This window comes from Stegodyphus dumicola, chromosome 7, assembly GCF_044657685.1.
Source record: "Stegodyphus dumicola isolate Sdum_Otavi_A_Nest chromosome 7, ASM4465768v1".
Classification (NCBI taxonomy): Eukaryota; Metazoa; Arthropoda; class Arachnida; order Araneae; family Eresidae; genus Stegodyphus; species Stegodyphus dumicola.
In genome coordinates, this window is record NC_140774.1 from 147,639,809 (window position 1) to 147,657,700 (window position 17,892).

At 32.6% G+C, this 17,892-nt stretch overlaps 1 protein-coding gene across 1 annotated transcript in view; it reads right to left on the reverse strand.

The window, feature by feature from the left end:
• Atg4b (Autophagy-related 4b) overlaps positions 1 to 9,840 on the reverse strand; it is a 50,277-nt gene extending 40,437 nt beyond the window's left edge. The window contains exon 1 of the mRNA XM_035355736.2: positions 8,955 to 9,840. Within this exon, the coding sequence (XP_035211627.1) occupies positions 8,955 to 9,639 (685 nt within the window). The 5' untranslated portion in view covers positions 9,640 to 9,840. The remainder of the gene's footprint in view (positions 1 to 8,954) is intronic.
• Between the last annotated feature and the right edge of the window lie 8,052 nt (positions 9,841 to 17,892).

Consider the following 17,892-nt stretch of genomic DNA (forward strand, 5'->3'; position numbering starts at 1 on the left):
CTTCGAATTGGATCCGGCTTATTTTTTTATTTATTTATTTATTTATTTTTGCAGACTGTTGGAGCAATTTTATAAAAGTAAGCTTGAACTTTCGATTATGTCAAACAGAATTTCCGATGCTGGAGCTGTCAAAGGATCTACAAAGCGAAAGTATGTTTCGATGTCCATCAAACAAAAAGTGGAATTGCTGCAAAAAATGGATAAGGCATATCCTTTGTTTCTCTAACCACTCAAATCTGTTTCTGTCAGCACTATCCTTAACTTCAGGGCAGATGTTTTTATTTTATTTGGCTTATAATTCCTTACTAGATGTAGTATTTCATCTCGATGTACTCCGTCTTTGATATGATTAAAATCAAATTCCTCGTCATTATAATTTGCTTCCGGTAGTGACACAGAGGTTATTGAAAACGAAAAAATTTCGATTGACAAATTAGTCAGTATGCTCAACACAGCAATTATAGGACTTGAACAGCAGAACTTTGTAATTGAACAAGAAATTATGTCTGTTTATAGAATTAAAGAGAAAGTATTATCACATAAAACGAAGTAACTTAAACAACTTACATTCAAAGAAATGTTTAATAAAGTAAACAAAAAAATATTAAGCTTTTTTTTTTTTTTTTGTAAATTTTGATACCCTTTAGATCATAATTGTTCTTTATTTCATAAATTACGGTTTCATTTTTTTAATTTTATAATTTCTGCATGCCATTTTACCAGATTTAAACTGATGATCTATAATCCGGAATCGCCGAAGTCCGGATCAGTGGCGTAGCTAGGGTGGGGCAAGGGGGGACATCTGTCCCCGGGCGCAGCATTCAGGGGGCACCAAATTGATGTTACGAAATTTTAGAATGAAATGTTTCAGTTCTTGGCACAGAGAAAGGTACGCAAAATCTTCAGTTGTCCCCAGGCGCTGAAAACCTAGCTACGCCTCTGGTCCGGATTAAAGACTTCTGACTGTAGTACCTTGGTATGTACCATTAATCTATTCCAGACCCTTGGACATATAAATAAAGGGAAAACAATTAATATGTTCTTATAAAAAATCCTATTTTTAATTATTATAATACTGTTTAATATTAAAACAAATGCAGTGGGCGAAATATATACTGTACATAAATGCAGCACTGCACATTATACAGTACATAAGAGTTTTCTGCTATCCACTAGCAATTTTTTAACATACTCTAATACAGTGGTTCTCAGCCCTTCTGCTCCAAGCAAATCCTTCTCCATTATTGTACAATCTCTCCCCTCATCCTTTCCAAAACTCAAAAAATACAAATACAGTCAAAAGTCGTTAATCCGAACTCATCGGGACTTCAGCGATTCCGGATTATCGATTTTTCCAGATTATAGATCATCAGTTTAAATCTGGTAAGATGGCATGCAGAAATTACAAAATTAAAAATATGAAACCGTAATTTATGAAATAAAGAACAATTATGATCTAAAAGGCATCAAAATTTACAAAAAGAAAAAGCTTAATATTTATTTGTTTACTTTATTAAACATTTCTTTTAATGTAAGTTGTTGCTTCGTTTCATGTGATAATACTTTCTCTTTAATTCTATTAAACAGACATAATTTCTTGTTTAGTTACAAAGTTCCGCTGTTCAAGTCCTGTAATTGCTGTGTTGAGAATACCGACTAATTTGTCAATCGTAATTTTTTCGTTTTCAATAACCTCTGGGTCACTTTCTTCACTATCGGAAGCGAATTATAATGACAAGGAATTTGATTTAAATCATATCAAAGATGGAGTACATCGAGATGAAATACTACATTTAGTAAGGAATTATAAGCCAAATAAAATAAAAACATCCACCCTGAAGATAAGGATAGCGCTGACAGATCAACTTCCAATTCATTGCACGCCGCGGCGTGAAATTGATAAACAGATTTTGGATTTCGAAACATGCTTTCGCTTTGTTGATCTTTTACATATTAGTAAATATATATCGGAAATTCAATTTGACATAATCGAAAGTTCAAGCTTACTTTTATAAAATTGCTCTAACAGTCTGCAAAAAATAATAAGCCGGATCCAATTCGAAGATTAAGGAACAACGCAATCTGCATCATTAACTGAATTAGATAATTTTAGCTTAGCTTATACCGTTCGTTACATATTAAATGCGCATGCGCACACGTATATTCGTAGCCGTAAAGGTCTTACACGCACTCGTAAATGCCTATGCGCAGAAAGTTTGTAGCTTTGAGGTCCGGATTATAGATCATTCCGGATTATGGGTGTCCGAATTAACGACTTTCGACTGTACGTTCATTTAAATTTAGACTTTTTTTAATGTGCTTCATAAATAGAACCAAAGAAAAGGTGATAAATATGAAAACTTTATTTTTTATATTCATAAACTAAAACTAAATACTTAACAGGTAAATAAAAGGGTGACTGTGTTTCCCCCTTAACTATGAAATTCCCCTCCCTGGTTGAAAGCCCCCGCTCTCTAAGATTTCTGATTGTTGGAAATCAATTTCACTTCTTTCACAAAATTAGCCTTTTTTAGTGTCTTTGTTTTTTATAACCCTGTACACCATTGTACTCCAGATATGTATACAATAGCCAAGTCTTGGATATACCCCTTATCTTCATCTTTTTTAACAATCCATCTCCATGGTGATCCTAACCATCTTCTTTTTGTTTGACTCTTCTTATTAACTATCCTAAAACTCTTTGTTAATGAATTTATGAAACATTAATGCAAAAAAACAAAATATTACTAAAAACTCAGAGTTATAGCATGAGTTGTTTACTGAATAACAACAACAAGGATACTGATGCTCATGAACAGTCACAAGACTGTCTCAAAAGAGGTAATAAAGTGTAGTGAGTGCAGTCCGAATTAAATGAGTCATATTCCCAAAAAAAAGTTCGTGTCCAAACAAGGATGTATACCAAGTTGGATTATTCAGTGTGGACATATACCTAAGTACTAATATACTTTAAATCATCATTTAGTAGTTTGGTAATTTTGGTTAATCTTCGGATTATGGTAACTTAGCAATTTTTTGGCGAAAATTTGGCGACCAACCCTGCTAGTTTTTTTTTTGAGACGCCATTTTGTTTTCAGAAAGGCATTTTTTTTTTTAACTCAACATTTTTTTCCAACAATCTGCTAGCCGAATTACGCTTAAGCTAGAACTTTTATGGACAAAAGTGCTTAATCATGACGAAGATTAGGTGCGAAATTGGGAGAAAGTACAGAATCACCCACTGCTTGCACGTTTTTAAGAATTGCACATACACGGTATCATCCCTGTACACGTTGATCTATTTTCACTTAAAAAAACATCCCAGAATTGCACAAAAATGGCATTGCGCAAACTCTTGACTTTATCCATGTACATTGCTAAAGTCCTAGCTAGTGACCTTTATCGCCTTACCAAAATGTCGCCAAACTAGCTGTTACCATACTCCAAAGATCAGCCGTAATTTTCTATAATCCACACTCCCATCGAAAAGGCAAGAAAAAATTTTGATGAGGTAAAGCTCCATGTTGCCAAGAGGTATTTTACCTGGTAACCCTTGATGTCATTAAAAAGTATTCATGTGGCAATCCAGGTATGTGCATTACATCTGCACAGACGGTTTTCCAGTTTGCCAGATATTTTCACCCGTATAACTGCCGATTACGACTATATTCCTGCTATGCCAATTTCAACATAACAGTGGACTCCAAATCACTGGTTTTGATATATTTGGTGAAATGAGTCTCAGCTTTCTGCAAGCATGAAACATAATGTGGCTCATTTAAAGGCAGCATGTACTATTTTTCTATACTTACATATAGCAGTAAACACCTTAATAGGAATCACCAAAATTGGCAACAATGTGCATGACAATTCTTCAGTTTTTAACAACCAACATCACCTCTTTTGCATGGCCTGAATCAAAAGGATTGTGGGATATTTCTCTTCCAGTCATGACTTGTCTGTTTTTGAAAGATATTCATTATTTTTAAAACTATGTATTTGTAACTGAAAATGTTTGTCAATGAGAATGGATTCAACTGTATGCAAGATTGAAGGTTCTGTGTGCAATGATATGTGTCTAGCAGATAACTTGTACGTAAGTTAGGTTTCAGTTTGTGATTTCATTTTTTTTTTAGTGTTAGTAAATAACTGTGTACATGCAGAGAACATAAATTACAGAACTTGGTGAAAAAATGTGTTTCATTTTTTAATACATCATATAATCCTTATTTACTTATTAAACTTTCTATTTCAAATTGCTGAAGTGTTTTTCTTTTGACATGTTGATAATGTTTTGCTGAAGTGTTTTTCTTTTGACATGTTGATAATGTTCGTCAACTTGGAATAAATATCAATAGTTAAGCATTCTTTTAAAAACAATTGCCAACTTGCATCTGATAAGTAACTTTCATCAATATGCCAGACTGTATCATAGTAAGTACCCTATTTTCCCTCGTTTTAGGAGTCTGGAGCCGAGATTGTGTGCAAAGCCAAAAGCTGTATTTGGTATAGAGTTTGTGCAATTCTCTGTATTTTTTTTTTTTTTTTTTTTTTTTCCTGAATGAAAACAGATTACTGTGTACATGGGAAGAACCGTATAAAAAAATGAGAAGTATGCATGTTTTGTGTGGAAAGAGAAAAATGTAAAAAATAAGTGGCACTAGATGACTAATCAAAATAGATGTAACGATACCCAAATGAAGCATTCTTTTCAAAGTCACTAACATATTTTTGTTTGTGATAGATTCCAGTTCAGATAATTTTAGGAAGTTTTTGGATGCTGTTAAGGGATTTTGTAGAGGTAGGTGGATATTTGTTTTGTGTAATGCTTAAATGTGGTAAAACTGGATATTACGGTCCAGTTTGGCCCGTTTTAAAAAAATTGCCAAGTCGCCAAATCGGTTGTTTTCACACGTGTTACAAAATCGCTACCTCATCATATCCCCATATTAGATCCCAAGTAGAACATGACGTAGCAAAGACGTTACTACGACCACTTTGCAACCTCTTGGACCAGTTTGCAATGTCTTTGCTACGTCATGCGCTACTTGGAATGGTTGCGAATTTGAATTAATTCTGTAAACATACAAAAATAGATCATTTAAACATGCAAAAATATCTAAAACAGGACAAGAAAAACCAACCACTGCTTGGTGTGTTTTTAAGAATTGCACATACTCGGTATCCATGTGCACATCGACCTATTTTCACTTTAAAAAATATCCCAGAATTGCAAAAAAATGGTATTGTGCACTCCTTTGACTTTATCCATGTACACATCAACCTATTTTCACTTAAAAAGTAAAGTAAAAAAAAAAAAAAAAAAAATTACAAAAATCCATTTGTTCTTACTCTTGTAAAAAGCACCAAACAAATAAGTGGGTGATTCTGCTCTTTACCCAATATATTTGAAAGTTAATAACTACGTATTTTATAGGATCAACAATACTAAAATTTTTCATATCATATACCATTTTTAAGACAGCAAAATGGAGTAAAGCATTTTATACAAAATTTAAGAAATTGTAATAAGCAGTAAATGATCGGAAGGCATTGATTCGTATTTAAGCCAAGAGGTTACCAGATTTGGCGCGATTTCATTTCACTTGGCGATTGGACCGTAATCTCTGGTCTAGCCCTTAAATGCATAATCAAATAACATAATCCCTTTTTATGTTATTTGATTGTTTGGTTTAAAATGTAGTTTATTGAGATTATATATTTTTTGTTACTGTAGAATTGGGTGCTCCTTTGAGTTTTTAAGTGAAAATGTGGGGAAAGGGCAGAATCGCCCACTGCTTGGTGTGTTTTTAAGAGTCACACATACTCGGTATCCATGTACAACTTCGACCTATTTTTCACGTAAAGAAACATTCCAGAATTGTACAAAAATGGCATTGCACACTCCCTTGGTTTATCCATGTACACATCGACCTATTTTCGCTTAAAAAGTCAAAGAAAATTGACAAAAATCCAATTCTTCTCACTCTTGTAAAAAGGCCCAAATAAATAAGTGGGCAATTCTGCACTTTACCGAAAAATATATCGACGTGTACATGGACAAACTCAAGGGAGAGCGCAAAGGCAAGTTTGTGCAAGTCTCTGATTTTTTTTAGGTGAAAAGAGGTCGATGTGTACATGGATAAAGTCAAGGGAGTGCGCAATTCTAGGATGTTTTTTTAAGTGAAAATAGATTGATGTGTACATGGTTACTGAGTTTGTGCAATTCTTTGTCTTGTTATTTTGGCTTTGCGTAGTGGTGATTTTTGCGGTGTACATGGATACTGAGTTTGTGCAATTCTATATCTTGTTGTTTTGGCTTTGCGTAGCGGCGATATCTGGCGCAAAAACTGCTGCTACACAAGCCAAAATAACAAGTTAAAGACTTGCACAAATTCGATATGCATGTACCGCCAAAAATCGCCAAGGAATACCCTAAAATATACTTTTACCAATTTTCCATGTCATGAAAAATTGCACTAATTGATTAATTTTTTGAATAAAGAAGAAAACAGAATCACACTGTTGTGCAAATTGGTTATTGCATAAACTGAATTTGCATTTCTCTTTACTTCAATGCACAATCGCATAATTTCAAGTTTTGCAGAGATTTTCTTACATTTTAATATCAAAAACAACTGATTGATTAAATTTACATTTAACACCTCTAATAATAAACAAACTGAAATATAATGAGGCTACCACAGAGTGTTCTGGCATTTATTAGAAATAATTTCCTTATGCACTAAACAACCTGAATTGTAATCTGAACTGAATGTGGGGGGAAATTATTGACTGCCTAATAAAACTAACTTCAATGTACAAAATGCATAAATTCTATAAGCAGCGCGTGCATTTTCTCTTCTGTCATATGGTTTCTTTTCTGAGTTGAAGCCTGATTAATAATTTATGGGAATATCAGATTTACTGATATCATTCAAAAAATGAAACATTACAATCAACTGATGATTACTACAATACAAGTGCACATATTTCTTATGAGAACTGTGAGAGGTAAAAGTCATCAAACTGAAGGGAAATCTGTGCAGCTATCATGGAAGCTAACTGACAGCTAAAAATGGGGATGGGGGGAACTATTGCTAGACAGGAATTTTAATTAAAACATAAATAAATGAAGAATTATCCATACAGTAATAATAAATATATGAATGGCTTAAATACAGGGTGCTTATAAAGTCCCGGACCCATTTTGATGTTTAATAACTCATAAAATAATAAAGATAGATTAAAATTAATAACATAAACGGTTAGATAGACTCAAAAAGTTTCATGACCCTTGTCAATGAACTTCCACGTGTGCCCCCTTCATCGCACGGATAATATCAAGTCGATATTCAATTTCACGCCAGGCACCGGCAAGCATGTCGGCATTCACAGAGGCATTTGCGGTTGTAATTCTGGCTTTTAGGTCTTCAATGTTTGACACTCTCCTCCTGTAAACGTTGTCCTTTACAAATCCCCAAAGGAAAAAGTCCATAACATTGCAATAGTTGCCAAAAACAAAAGACAGAAAAATGCAATTAATAAGCAGATGATATTTAGGAAAGTACAGATATTTAGACTGGAAAATGAAATTATCTGAAATTAACCACACATGCAGACGATGTTTACAAAAGTAAAGATATTCAAACCTGAAAAGAAAAATATATGTTATTCAATCAATAAATGCCATAAGTTTGTTTATATCTTCATTATTTTATGAGTTATTAAACATCAAAATGGGTCCGGGACATTATAAACACCCCGTATAATGTACTATGTAATGGCTATATAAATGTACATATTTATATGAGTAACTCAAACATATGAAACAAACAATATCAGATGAAAGTTCAAAACTTAATTATTAATGGATAAAACAATGAACAAAAATACATAAGCTATAAAATTAACTGTATGGGGTAATATATTTTACACATAGTATTAAAATAATTCAACAAACAAAAATTTCTAATTTAAGAATCAGATAGACATTTTAATTTTTACAAATTCTGAGTTATAAGTAAGCGGCAGGCAGTTAGAAACATTTATAACAGGGTAAAAGTTTACAATTGCGTGCCCCTTGTTTTTTGGCGATTCTTTTTTGACGCCAAGATTGGCGCCAGGAAGACACAATTTCAAGATGCCTGCTACACAAAACCAAATTAAAAGTCAGGGAATTGCATAAACTCAAACTAATCCAAGTGTCCATGTACACATCGATCTGTTTCACTTAAAAATACATCCCAGAATTGCACAAACTAGGCATTGCGCACTGCTTTAAATTTGACCATGTACACATCAATCTACTTTTATTTAAAAAAAATCAGGAGGCTAAAGCAAAGTAACCAGAAATGAGATTTCATCGGCAAAATTTTTCAAAAAATTGTCACTAATCAAAGGAACACCCAATTCTACACTAGAGCTGGATCTATCAGTGATATATATATTAATTGATGTTAATATATAATAATTGGATAGAAAATTATGACAAAGTACATAATAGCTGAATAGCTGTTTAACATGAGAAATAGATTTCAAGGAAAATATTTTGATTCAAAAGACCAAAAAAATGTATGCATTAACAGTTTTGAAGACAATTATATAAGTAATTTAGTTTAGCAATGCACATCAGAATTACCTATTCTTTACAAAGTCTTAATTATAAGAAATTGACTTGTATTTACTCTCATACTACATAGAGGAAAAACCACATAACCAATTACTTCATTGCAGCTATTCAAATTCAAGACACAATTACCACACCTCAGTGATCTTACCCTCATATAAGAGGGCTGCAGAAGATAAGACAATGATCACAGAGCTTTAAACACTTCAGGTATAAGTAAGCATACACTACTTTAGTTTTCACAATACCATATGTAATCACTTATGCTAGAGAACTCAATCAGTTACACTGTGATTAATAAACTGTGATTTAGCTAAAACATTACCATATTTCATATTATTCCACATTGAACGTAATTTAGTCTTGACCTGTATCTGATCACTAGAGTTTGTACTAGATGGCAGTGCATTTCTCTTCTTGAATACAAAAGTAGGCGATCCTTCAATCTTTGCTGGCACAGTTTCTTTTCCTACATTACTTTCTTCAAAAATGCTATCATTTTGCCTTTTATTTATTAACTGCCCTATAGACCAAGAGTTGCTAGAACATGGTTTAGATTTGTTATTTACATGACTACTTTCGTCTGAACTATGTTTAGACTTATCACAGAAAAGCAAAGATGAATTATTGGATTTAGTTATTCTTGGATAAAGGGATGAATCTGGTTCGTTTGATATATGCCATACAGACTGCTTGCCCGTTTTACAGTCTTTGTATGTAAGCTCGTTCGGATAGGGTATATCGGAATGGAAAACATCATTAACGTAAGAACTTTTCTTGTCCTTTATATCACAAACATTTAGATCTGGAAACGTCCAAGACTCTTCAGGACATTTAGAGTCATTAGACTCAGGCATATTTTTTACTGTAGGAACATTTCTGCTCTGAGTATCATCCAGATCCAGGTCTTGAATATCATCCAAAATCCACGAATTAAGGCGTTCATCCACATCTAGATGTAGCGCTTTCGGAAAAAAATTTTGTGCATCTGGAGAACTTAACCTCGACATTAGGGTACAAATTTATAAAAACTGTCTAAGTGCATTTCAAAAAACATTCAACCCATAATTTGAGCACACTTCAACATGTGGAACACTTCAAACACCATGACGGAAAACAAAATACACTTATCGCACTCTCATAAGTAGGTTACGCAAAAGCCATTGGATTTACTCATTCATACTCAAGTTGCCATTGCAACATAATACTCGCTTATGCAATCACGGTTAACTTTGAAAACTTCACTAAACTTTAAAAATTAAAAAAATAATAATAAAATAAATATGAAATATTTTAAAAAAGTCAGTTGCAAAAACTAAAAAAAAATGCAATCTGAACTGAAATTCTAATTCACCAGAAACACCTTAAATAATTTTAGAGTTTCCAAAAATTCAAGCTATAAAATATGAAATTATTTACTCTTCAAAGCAACACCGACTGCTCAAAGCAACATGACTATACTTTCTTGAATTTGTCCAATTTCCCAACGGTTCCAATCGTCACCATCGAGATAGACAAGGCCTGCGCTCTGAAACGAAACTGGCTTGTGACGTCACGGTTAAGGGACCCTCAGCAAACTTTTTATCGGCTTTTATAAGTTGTAATTTTTTATTCATTATGTTTTAAGAATTGAATTTATGTTTACTTTTGACATCTGAAGCATCATCCCTTGTAATAATTACTAACACTAGTAATATAAAAATTGTCAGCAAAATTTATGATTATTTATTTTAATTGGAAACTAATTTTATATGAAATAACTGTCCTAAGGGGTTAAAAGCATAACACTTATTTCATTACATAATATGTAGAATATCAAATGCAGAGTAAATTTGATTCTTGGCAGAGTACTGTGTTCTTAAATTTAAATATCAATGTTTTTTGCAAATAATTAAATATCATTTTATCATGATGAAACTTAAATGGATATGTTTAGCTAATATAGCTTCTGTTCACTTTTATATATGTTATTATCATGCAATCAGTTTGTTTAAAATTTGTTACGCAATATAAATCTTTCTGAGAATAATAGAAAAGTTTCTAAAGTAATGTATGTAAGATTCATATTAAGGTAATTAAATTGCGAAACTGCAAAATGAAAATTTTAAAATGTACAGTTATTGAAGAAGCAGTAGTAATTGAATTCATATGTAGACATACTTTTTTTCATTGTATTTCAATTCAATGCAATTTAAAAAAAATTTTTTTAATTATCTTTTAAATTACAATCTTTAATTTGAGTACGTGGCATCACCAAAAGCTATGTAAGTTAAGTTAAAATAATTGCTTACATTATACAGAAAAGTTTTGAACATGATGTTAGGATTTATATTTTCTTTTTATGTGGATATTAATAGAAAAAATATTTTCAGAACAGAGGTAACGCTTATAGTTAAATAGGTATGATGTAAAGAAATTTCAGTTTCTAAAAGTTTTTTAAGTATTTCGTATATTTTTAAAATATTTTCAAAAAAATTGTGTATAACTATATTTAAAAAACTTTTTTCCTGTCTTATTTGGAATTTTAATATTGATAGTCTTCAGAGCTATGTAATAAACATTATCTCAATTTAACTACAGATTCTGTCGAATAATTATGTAGCATTAAGAGGAAAACATTAACTGTAATACAGATTAACATACAATATGTAAGTAAGAAATAATTTTAAGACTAGACTATTTAGTAATTTATTACATTCAGAAAAATTTTCTGACTGATATAAGGCATTTAAATGTTAGTCTAAATATTAAGTAGTCTCTTGCATTCGTTTGATGTTTTATAATCCTGCTACATTAATATGATAGATATAAAAATATACAATAATTATAGAATGAGAGATAACATGTGTTCCCAATGGCAAACATTTTGTTAAAGTAGTGGGTGAAACAAAAAAATTTGATGCGGTGATGAGAATCAACAAGAGACACAAAGACAGTGCAGAAAAATCAAAGTAAAAATTTTAGCTACTTGAATTTTAAAACCAATTTTTCTTCAAAGAAATGATTTGCTTTTAAAAGCACCAACCATTCTCAAATAATTTTGTTTTGAAAATAAATACCAACAAAAGAAAATGAAAATATTTCATATTCGTATAAGCTTTGTAAAACATTATATTGCCGCTTGTAATTTTGTTTTAGACTGATTTTATAGTACGAGATACCAATTTCATAGAATAGGTTTACAAAAACGGGTGTTTAGCAAGGAAGCTAAACTGCGCGAAGACCGGTCCCCTAGCAGTGACGTAGTAACTCAGCGCGCAGGCCTTATCTATCTCGATGGTGACGTTCCAATGTTGTGATTAAAAAAAGGTCCGTTTTTCCCATTTTTAATGAAAGCTGTAAATACAGTCATTACTTGTCAGAACTTAAACTGCCAGCAGAGTCCGGCTGCTGCAGTTCTTAATTTTTTCGGGTCTCAAAGTAGGTGGGCTCCGACACTTTTATTTGACACAACTGAACTACAGTTTCAGCGGTAAATACTTTTAATCTGTAAATTTAATTTTAGTAATAGGTAAACCTTAGAAATCGATTCTAACTTCTGACCTCATATCTCTCTAAGAAACAAATTCTTGCACGGAGGTTGAGACTTTTAAGTAAGGAAAAGTCCCCCACCCCACCCTCATGGTAAAGGCTTATTACTAATGCAGGTCCAATGCTAGTGAATTCCTGCAGAAAAGACCATCTGCAAACTCTTTAGAGCAGTGTTTCCCAACTTTTTTTGTGCTAAGCCCCAACTAATTCTCTTTGAAATTCTTATGCTCCTCCTAACATATACATAATTTTTAATATTCAAAAATTGAAATGTTCACGAAAGAAACTTGAATGATAGGTTTTAGAAAGAAATCACTAGGAAATTTTTTGAGCAAACATAGTAAGTAAACTTTCAAAATATGGAGAAGTGAAATTCAAGAACAAAATAATTTAAAAAAATTTCTGTATTATTTTATGTATTAGTAATTATTTATTTAAATTTAGTGAGATCCTTGTGCTTGATGCTTGCTCTCAAAGAATTTTATGTCTGGTTCCAATTTAATTAACCTGAGTCTCAAGTCTTCCCGTTTTATTATATCCAGACGATTTCTTCTTTCTTTAGCAACAAATCATTTATGGCACTAAATCAGCATTCAGCAAAATATGAAGATGGAAACGGTAACAATAGTTCTCTTGCACATTTTGTTGCATTTGGATATTTGATTTTGCTTTCCTCACAAAGCCATTCCATCGCTCCTTTTATATTAACTAAAGTTTTAATTGACTGATCATTTTGCATTTCTGCGAGTTCTTGATACTGCATATTTGAAATATCAGCGAGATACTCTAACATTAGCTGCATCATCGAAGTTGGAAAATCACTTTGTTTCAAATTAGAGAAAAACCTTTCTTTTAAATCAGCCGATAAAATTTTCAGATGATCGTCAGTAACATGTATAGCGGTATCACACACTTCCCTTTCTTGGAGCCAATGAAATTTTTCATAATTTTTGTTGCAAATAGTATAATTTGCCTGACATAATTAAACAAAGATAATGAAACTAAATATCTTAACCTTTGCATGGACGAGTTTATTTGCTCCTTGAAGCAGTTTATTTAATACATTTAGTTTTCCAAAGATATCGGCTACACCAAAGAATATGTATTCAATTCTTTGGCTTCACCAAAGAATATGTACCAAAGAACGTCTATGATATAGGCTACATCAAAGAATATGTATTCTTTGGTGTAGCCGATATCATAGACGTTCTTTGGCTAAATTCATTTCAGGTTTGTCGCTTAAAAAATAACTAAGAGTATCAAATAGTTCCATAAATATTTTCAAGCATTTCCCTTTCGATAGCCATCTTACTTCAGTATGAAGTCTCATATACTCTTCATTTTGTTCTTCATAAAGTAACTTGAAAAGACGTTTACATTTGGCCCTAGCTTTAATAGCATTGATAGACTTTATAACTGAATTTAGTACTTTATTTAGAACTGGCGAAATGTTTTTACTTACCAGGTTTTACCTATGAATATGATGAGAATTAAGAAATGCACAAGAAGCATCTCTTAATTCTCATCTTTCATCAATTTTAAGCAACCCTTTTTTTTTATTCCATTCTTTATTTTATTTTTGAACTATCATATTAGGAGCACCATCTGCAGCACAAAATGTATTGTATTTTTTATTGATTTAAACAAATTTAAATTTAAATTAGTGATTTTTTTAGCTTAATATCTTTGGGGGTAGTGGTGCTTTCTAATAATTTATGACACTAATAACATTTCTTCGGCAAAATCACCTCTATGACTATATTTTACGTAAGTTATAAGTACGGCCTCACTGTCTCTCAAAGCTGATTCATCCATTTGCACCGAAAATTTTCTTGTTTTCAGCTTTCCAACAAGTTATATTTCAATATCCCCACTCATTTCATTTATTCTATTGTAACAGTATTGTTACTTAATAGCATAGCTTTAACGTCTTTGTCATCTTTTTCTAGAACAGTTTTAAGAAATGCTGATATTGATGGTTTGATTAAATTCTTCTCTGAAGTAGGATTTTCCCACATTTAGCGATGAGTAATGAAATTTGATAAATAGCCAAAAGAACACGATTAACAGTTGCATCATGGGCGGTAAATAGAGAATTTAATGTTAACCTTTTTTTTTTCAAAATTTTTCTTTTAAATTTTGAAAAAAATTCTAATTTGAATTAATATGAGCATTACGTTTCGCCTTAAAATGTGCCTCAAGATTACCTTGTTTCATTGATTCGTTGGTCAGATATTGTTGGCATAAAAACAAAAAGGTGACCGTTCATTGTGTACAGCGGGTATGAAACCAAATTTTAAATATTACTCCGAATGCTGACGAACCTTTTTCTTGCTTGCAACCATCATTTCACTAAAGGCTGAAAGAAATAAATATAAGGTTGTAGAGACATTAGATTTTTTTTTTTGGAAGCAGGCAAGATGAAAAACTGGCAATGCCTTCGCCGGGAATCGAACACAGACCGCTGGAATACGCGCCCAGCGTGCAGACCACCACAACACGAAGACATGCTAAGAAGGTGGGAGAAATACCTTATATACTCCCCCTTTTAAAGGGCGGCTGGGGTTTTTAGGGGACCCAATCACCAAATCCTGGGTCTGGAGAACTATCATCCACCACTCTTTTAATTTGGGCGCCACTGTAGAGACATTAGGTATTTTTGGAAGTAGGCAAGAAGGAAAATGAGCAAACACCTTCTCTGGGAATCGAACCGCGAACGTCTGGAATACGCGCCCAGCGTGCGCACCACCACACCGCGCAGGCATGCCAAGAAGACGGGAGAAATACCTTATAAGGTCAATGTAAAAAAAGCCGAAAGCAGTTGTTATTGGCATTCAAAGGAAGAATAATAAACCTGTTGTCATTACTACAGTGAAAAATAAAAGAAATTCGTTCGGTGAAATGAGGGAAAAACGTTTGGAAAGCATAATGCGTCAGCTATTTAAATGCTCTTTTAAGGCATTTAAACGTCCATGTCTACAGCGAAAATTCTTTATAAAATATTTTAAGCGCACGGCAATTTAAAAACTTTTTGACATATGCATCACTTACATTTTTTTTTTTTTTTTTTTTTTTTTTTTTACTTTGGGGAATAAAAAAAAATTAAAGTTCGAAAAATTCTGCTTCTTGAAGAAAATTTGGAAATTTGAACGTCATTTGTTCCCTTAAACTCTGGACGAGTCCCTTTTCGAATTGCCCCCTTAACAATTGTATTGCCCCCTGTGGGGCGTGGGGCCCCACATTGGGAAACACTGCTTTAGAGCGATGTAACCGAATACTGAAGAAAGTTGTCCCTAGTACAGAACCTTACGTTTGATCTCAGCTAACTTTCAAAATAATTTCCCCCTCTGTCACCTTCTATACCTTACAGTTAGGTTTATATCAGCAGAGAATAATGGTCAGAAGGTGTTGGACTCCTCTCTTTGTCTTAATATTTAAACATTCTCCAACGAAATTTCCTCTGTATTCTGTTACTCTTTATAGCATTCTTTTTATTCTCATTTGTGATTCTTTAATCGTTTTATCTTTCTTTATTATGCCAGGAAATGATTTATTTTAGTTTCTATCATTTTTATAATTAGTACATTATACAGATACAATATTGAGGGATTAAATTCAGCGGTAGTTCGGTTGAGCTATTTTTACTTCCTTGTACGAAGTAAAAAGAAAGTATTGTAATCGCGAAAAGTTTCACGCAGCATATTTCAAAGAAAATATCCATTTTGACCGGTATAGAATGCAATTTAACGATGTTCTTGCGTGACATCTGTAAATAAGGACAGAATAAAAGACTCTTTTCCTCAAAAAAAAAAAAAAAAAAAAAATTATAAAATTGCTTTAAAATGAATTCTGAAAAGAATTTTTTCATGGTGTCTGTACGTACGTACGTATGTATTTCGCATAACTCAAAAACGAGTAGTTTCAGGACGTTAAAATTTTGTATATAGGACTGCTATAACATGTAGATGTACATCTCGTATTTTAGTTGGAATGGGCCGCACCAAACGCATATAAATATATGTATATATATATCCACTCTGTTACCCGGGTCAGTGATCTCAGTTTCTTTACTCGTATATGTTTGTAAATTGTGCATTTTTTCCTTTAAAAATGATTGAATTATGTTGTTCTTATCTTCTGGTTAAGGTTTTTATGCCTTTAGGAAATCAGCAAGCAGTATTTGTAGAATTATCAAGAATTTAAAAGCTGTTTAAGTGCGGTTAAGCCTAATTTTTAAATAACATGGCGGACATATTTGTTTACATTTGAAACAGCAGAATAGTAGAGTTGCTGCCAAACTAGAGAGACTAAGCTTCGCAACAGCAAAGATAACGCCTTCATTTATTATTGCGAATTAAATCATGTTAATCCTTTTTGGAATTTTTCGAGAAAATAAGTGTTTACGATTTACTTCAAAATTTTTAATATACAGTGATGGCCAAAATTTTGGACACTTTTGGAAATTTTTATGTTTTTGAACTTTGTATGGTTATAGAAAACGTTACGTTTCACAAAATGCAAACTTGTATATATCATTTTAAAGAAAATTTATTACTGAATTCAATGCAAAACACAAAATTCAATTATTTGCAATACAAAAAAAGTTAAACGATAATAGTTATCGATATACATTAGATAGTGATGATTGCAGTGAGTTATTAGTACTTAGTAGGGTACCCTTTATTTTTGATTACAGCTTCACATCGACGTTTCATTGAGCTGACAAGTGTTTTAAGCTCTTCTTTCGTTATTACATGATGCCAGGAAACAATTATAGCCTCAATTAGTTCCCTTTTATTTGATGGGCGCCTCATTCGGACAAGTGTTTTCAAACGGTGCCACAAATTTTCGGTAGGATTGAGGTCAGGACTGTTTCCTGGCCATGACAACAATTTAATGCTCTTTGTACGAAACCACTCTTTCGATATTTTGGCCGTGTGACAAGGAGAAGAATCCTGCGGAAAAATAAACGAAGCATTGTTGGGAAAGAGATCTCTGATGGAAGGTAGAAGTTTTTGTTCTAGAATAGTGTCAATGTATTTTCTGGCATTCAGTGTCCCATCGATGACATGAAGGCGACCAATACCATTTGCTGACATGCATGACCAAATCATAACACTAACTGGGTTCTTCAAAGTTGCTTGAATGCAGTCAGGATGTAGCTCTTCTCCTATTCTACGTCTTACATATTTTCCCCCATCACTACCGAATAACATTATCTTAGTTTCATCACTCCATATAACTTGTGACCACTGATCATCTGTCCAATTAATGTGTTCCTTTACCCACTGTAGTCTTTTTTTTTCGTTGCTGAAAATTAAGATAAGGCTTTTTTCGTGGAATTCTGCCTCTCAGTCCAACATCTGTTAATCTTCTCCTGATTGTTCTTGAACTGACAGAAACACCAGCATCATTCAGATCACTTCTGATGGCCGCTGATGACATTTTTCTATCTTGGAGACATAGTCTTTTTATTCTTCTGTCATCAATAGATGTGGTGCACCTTTTTCGGCCTTTTCCTTCTTTGTTTTTTATTGAATTTGTCTCCTGATATCGTAAACAAAACTTTTGGACTCCAGATGTAGTCAGTGAACCACCCACCTGTCTTGCAATTTCAGCATAGGAAAGACCACTTTCTCGTAACACAAAAATATTACATCTCTTTCTAGGTGTCTAATCTTCTCTTTTATTTGATGTCATTGCTTCTTGACCAAATATTAAAAATTTTTACA